This window comes from Triticum dicoccoides, chromosome 6A (genome assembly GCF_002162155.2).
Source record: "Triticum dicoccoides isolate Atlit2015 ecotype Zavitan chromosome 6A, WEW_v2.0, whole genome shotgun sequence".
NCBI classification, from domain to species: Eukaryota; Viridiplantae; Streptophyta; class Magnoliopsida; order Poales; family Poaceae; genus Triticum; species Triticum dicoccoides.
The window spans coordinates 614,566,444-614,571,321 of record NC_041390.1 but is presented as its reverse complement, the minus strand read 5'-3'; the positions used below and the strand labels follow the sequence as shown (position 1 = coordinate 614,571,321).

Below are 4,878 nucleotides of genomic sequence, written 5' to 3'. Positions count from 1 at the left end.
ATTTTAAATATAAAAAATAAATTATCAATGCCAGATAAACATATTTTTATCGTACTAAATGTATTTTAAACTAACGGTATACATAGAAGAAAGAAGAGATATACTGTTAAACTGATCAAGGACCTACATGCAGTAAACAACAATGTAAAAGAATGTTTTCATAACCAGCTTGACCTCAAAGCTAATGTGCTCCTTCTCTTAGTTCAAAAATAAAAAATAACACAAACACGCACTAGCGCAACCACGAGTGCGATATGCTGCCACGGCTCTTGTCTGCTAGTATCATTTATTTATACTAAGCTTTTTTATTTCTTTATAATTACAACTTATTTCGACATATGATCATATAATTACAAGCTATGCTTTCTTGAAATAAATCTGTATAAATCAGAGAAACATGGAAAAGAACAGAAGCCTACATCTTCACATATTAATTTATGCCACTTAGATAATTGCAAATATATGTTGACATTTGCCTCTATTATAGTTTCCTCAAATATCATGGCATACAGTTGGCCAAGGTTTCTAGAATACATGATTGTCTATTATGTGTGCAATAAAACTAAAAATATGTAATTCTTTTTTACTTCCAAAATAGGAAAATCTATAATATTAAAAATGCCTATGAGTGGTTTGTCTTAGAATTATTGCATTGTTTGTGACCAGGCGTTGTTGATGTGACTCTCTGCATTGGGGTGACATGGCCCGTGACTCCAACTACTACATGCTACATCATGGAGAAGACGCTTTTCTACTCATGTAGAAACCATTTTCTCCTGGTAAAGCTGGTTTTCGGAGCTTCGGGAAAAATATATGAGACAACCTCTCATATCTTTTTTTTCATGGAGTTATTCGCGGCCTCTGCATCGATTTGTTCATGCACATGGCCATTGGCCTTTGACGGCTTTCTAACGCCCGCGTGTATCCGCGGTCCTAGTCCACGAGCTTGTATCATGTGCACATGCGCTCACCCATTATAGTGTACATTGAGAGCGAAAACACATTCAATAAACATTCTTTGGGAGTTGATGATGTTGACATTTTTCTTACCGTGCTTTAGGATGAGATATTATCATGTAGACTCGCTCGCCATACAATGCACACTGAGACCAAAGATACACTCCATCAAAACCATGGGACACTTGATATCGAAAAACTTCCCCCCATTCTGAACACCGTGTGCACGAGGGATTTATTCTCAATACTACTCAAGTCAGCACAAAGATACATGTAAAAGCTTCAAAGAAAATAAGGCAAGCTTCGGCATAGCATGACTCTGAACTCTGGATACGGGTGGGCCGATCAAGCCATCTGGATAGTCCCAATGTAGGGCTGGGCAAACTGCATCCACATGGCGCTTGGTGGCGCCATCATCTTCGTCAGCTCTTGGCACATGGAGACACCGCCGGTGAGCATCGTAGTCATGATCTTGCCCCCTGTGGTGTACAGAGCCGCCCCTTCATGGATCTGGAAGGAAAAAACAACAACGAAGCATGTATAAAGTACTGGTGGTTTTGTTACTTCTCATGTGACCGAGAAAATGCTACTATTTCTAAGTCAACGCTAATTCAGAACCGTTCGATCGAAGAAAACACCGAAATTTGAGCATGCTTGCAAACCGAACTAGCTTAGTTGATCAGTTTTTGTACCAGTGAAACCTGACCACCTAGATTCAAGTCCTAAACTTAACATGTGTGCTTGCACTTTATTTATTTATTTCAAGAGTTAAGGTTTTGTTCTTTCAGTAATGAATCAAGCGTCTACATGTGTTTCATAAAAAAAAAGTGTCTTACTTTTGTGGTGAGGGCGGTGAGGTCCGGCGTGTATGAGCCACCGGATGGGGGTCTCGCAGCCGTCACAGCTTCCTCTGCGACCATGATCTCGGCCGTCTGAGCTCCCACCTCGCCCTGCGCCGCCGCGCGGAGGCCGGCGTAGGGGAGCATGACGTGGCACCCCGCGCAGACCTGCATGAAGACCGTCTGCCCGCGCTGTGCCCTGCTCCATCCATGTGTCAAAAGTTAAAACCCACAAATTAATTCTCCGGAGGAAAAGGAAAACCCTGTGATCTACAGGTGCTAGTAGAAACCAAGCGTCGTGTTTCTTGTGTGCTCACCCGTCCTGCGGCGCCCACGAGTAGGCCGCCGGGCAGGACGCCCCCGGTGAAGCCATTGCCGTGGTTGGTGCCGGAGTACTACGACTATACTTTTGGTTCCGCCGGTGGTGGTGATTTGTGTGTACGAGCAGGTGTCGTGTGGTCTGCTCGAGCTCGAGCTGTATATGTACTGAGCTCTTGCTGCTTTTATAAACTGATATCTGCAAGCTCGATCCGATCCATCTAGATCTGCAGGGTTCATATACTAATCAGCGTGCAAGTCGCGTGCATGGATATATTAACATCTCAGAACTCAGAAGAGTGGCGATGCATGCATGGATGTGCTTAGTATGAGAGGAGTATATAAAATCCATCTGGGTCGTCGGTTGGGGAGTAGTTGTCGGTCTCGGAGGATGCATGCATGCGTGCCACTGGCTATAGTTGCTACACGTAGTGTCCTCCAAAGATTATGAAACATCTTTTTGCGTGCGATCCACCCACGCACTGTGAAAACTAGCTAGCTGTTCCAGTGAGAGTTTTTTTTAGTTTGTTAACTTTGACTGAGTTTATAGAAAAAATATCAAGATTCATAATATGAAATCAATATTGTTAGATGCATCATGAAATTAATTTTCATATCATATAGTTTTAGTATTATAGATGTTGATATTTTTTCTATAAAGTTAGTCAAACTTTACAAATTTTGACTTTGACTAGATCTTATATGCAGACTAAAAAAAATTGAATGGGGTACCATGTTTTGACCTAGTTGTTCAAAGATTTCTGGTGCATAATGCGTTGTATGCAAAATGGGGGACGAAATGCGTCCGGTTTTTGGAAGTTCATGGTACAGCCTTTGTGGTTGTGAAATCAATGGACCACATCTGCATTAGCCGATGAGTTTAGGGATGAAAAACATGCTTTGCTCTTTCCTAAATTTTGATATCAGAAAGAGTGCTTTACTCGGGTGTGGATCTTTGGGTCCTGGGTCTAGACGCACCTGCTAAAGCATTTTAATTTTAAAGAAGTAGGAAAACACTAAGCACTATGTCTTTCTTTTATCAGAACATTCCTATGTGCCAAAGATGGTACACATTATCTTGAGACATTTTTTGTAGTCTAATACTTAAAAGAGTAGTGTTATTCTTCCAAATTCTTATCAGCAAAAATCCTACATGGCTGAAAATTTATCGCTGTGCCTAATTCTAGACATACTTTTGTTAAGTAAGGAACATTATATCCCCGCAAAAAAAAGTAAGGAACATTATATGCACGAAGAGTATCACTACCACTTTGAAGTTAAAACTAGTTATTCACATCTCGGCTCCGAAAGCATAATAACAATCTTACTGTACCATCTTAGAGTGGAAAAAAGTTTATTACACTTCACTCCTTTTCGAGAGCACATATATTTTGCATCCCACTTGACTATTAACACTTGCAACTTCTTTCCGCAAAAAAAAAACACTTGCAACTTCAAAGACAATTTTCTTATTTGCTAAAATTAACAAGTTAAAGTACTAGTAGACGTTAAAAACATATAGAAACTCGATGAGATGCCATCCCTTCGAAGAGCACACACCCTCTGAAATTTCATACAAATCTGATGAGTACTCTCTTATTTTACTGAAATACACTCTCGAAAAGTACAACGAAGCATCACGATACATTTTAAAAAACATCGATGAAACATCGCGCAGCACTCTGAGCCAAGACAAGCTTTCGACAAAACAAGAAAACGTAGCACGGATCTCCAAGTGACGGTGAGCGGTGGATACATGTACACCATATAGTACGCGTGCTAGAAAAAAGGGATCATCTCTCGCGAACTTTTTCCATTCAGACCATCTACCACGATGCACGGCTGGGCTTGCGGCGGCGATCAGAACTGGTAGACGTTCTTGTTCTTGGCCCAGGCGGCCCCGCCCTCCTCCTCCTCCGCCTTGCGCTCCTCGGCCTCCCTGCGCTCGGCCTCCTTGGCCTGCTCGGCGCTGATCAATCCGATCACCTTGTCCGGCCTCTTCTCCCCTGTCGCCTTCTGGTACCTCCAGTCCTGCACACACGTACAGGAAGCTAGCTAGCCAGTGAGTGCCGCAAACAAACCGTCAGAATCAATAAGCTTAATTGTTTGTGCAATACGGTGCGTACGAGAACGCCCGCGGTGGTGATGGAGCCCATGTTGACGTACGCCGGTAGGTCCATGTCGATGTCCAGCCCCCTCCCGCCGGCGTGCTCCCTGTGGTTGTGGTTGTGGTCGTGGCCGTGGCCATGGTTGTGGTCGTGACCGTGACCGTGACCGTGGTCATGGCCGTGCTGCTTCTCCTCCCCCTCCTTGTCCTCCTCCTTGTGGTGAGGCAGGTGCAGGGGGCTCCTCTTCTCTGCCATGGCTGGATGCTCTCCTTTTCTTCTCCTGATTAAGAATTCTGTTGCTAGCAAGCTCACTTGCACGGCCTGTACGACTCAAGCCGGTTTTATAGTGTAGAGTTTAGGTGAAGGATATCTGTTACCTACTCAAATTTATGAGTAATTTAACTATATCGATAGTATGATTGTGTGGCCTACACGTGTGGATATACGTTGCCATCTGAGTGATGAAAGGTTTGTTTTCTGTCGCTCGCCGCAGATATCAGCTACATACATATGGCGGACGATGGTGACGTCGCAACCTCTCCAGACTCCAGTCCAGCCTAATGTGGAAGTGTTTGCATGGCCGTCGGCGAGCCAGCAAAGCGCCGGTGAACTACAGCTAATGATATATTGTATTCTATTCTATGGAGTATCCAACG

The 4,878-nt window shown here is 43.5% G+C and overlaps 2 protein-coding genes across 2 annotated transcripts; both read right to left on the bottom strand.

Annotated features, from left to right (window-relative positions):
* Window positions 1-1,032: 1,032 nt before the first annotated feature.
* On the bottom strand, window positions 1,033-2,283 carry LOC119314636 (cytochrome c1-2, heme protein, mitochondrial-like). Its single transcript, XM_037589352.1, has 3 exons — window positions 2,114-2,283; window positions 1,794-1,995; window positions 1,033-1,467 (listed from the first exon to the last, which is right to left on the bottom strand). Exons 1-3 carry the CDS (start codon window positions 2,167-2,169, stop codon window positions 1,303-1,305), a joined length of 423 nt encoding a protein of 140 aa, XP_037445249.1. The 5' UTR covers window positions 2,170-2,283; the 3' UTR covers window positions 1,033-1,302.
* A 1,395-nt stretch (window positions 2,284-3,678) lies between these two features.
* On the bottom strand, window positions 3,679-4,543 carry LOC119318486 (high-affinity zinc uptake system protein ZnuA-like). The gene is made up of 2 exons (XM_037593049.1): window positions 4,241-4,543; window positions 3,679-4,145 (listed from the first exon to the last, which is right to left on the bottom strand). Exons 1-2 carry the CDS (start codon window positions 4,475-4,477, stop codon window positions 3,975-3,977), a joined length of 408 nt encoding a protein of 135 aa, XP_037448946.1. The 5' UTR covers window positions 4,478-4,543; the 3' UTR covers window positions 3,679-3,974.
* Window positions 4,544-4,878: the final 335 nt, after the last annotated feature.

What these genes read in the sequence shown, in the direction of transcription:
- LOC119314636 (XM_037589352.1), bottom strand. Translation starts at nt 2,169, where the DNA reads ATGGCTTCACCGGGGGCGTCCTGCCCGGCGGCCTACTCGTGGGCGCCG. An exon ending in TCGTGGGCGCCGCAGGACGG is followed by an intron (nt 1,996 to 2,113) that starts GTGAGCACACAA and finishes TGGATGGAGCAG; the next exon opens with GGCACAGCGCGGGCAGACGG. An exon ending in TCACCGCCCTCACCACAAAA is followed by an intron (nt 1,468 to 1,793) that starts GTAAGACACTTT and finishes TTTTCCTTCCAG; the next exon opens with ATCCATGAAGGGGCGGCTCT.
- LOC119318486 (XM_037593049.1), bottom strand. Translation starts at nt 4,477, where the DNA reads ATGGCAGAGAAGAGGAGCCCCCTGCACCTGCCTCACCACAAGGAGGAG. An exon ending in TCACCACCGCGGGCGTTCTC is followed by an intron (nt 4,146 to 4,240) that starts GTACGCACCGTA and finishes ACGTGTGTGCAG; the next exon opens with GACTGGAGGTACCAGAAGGC.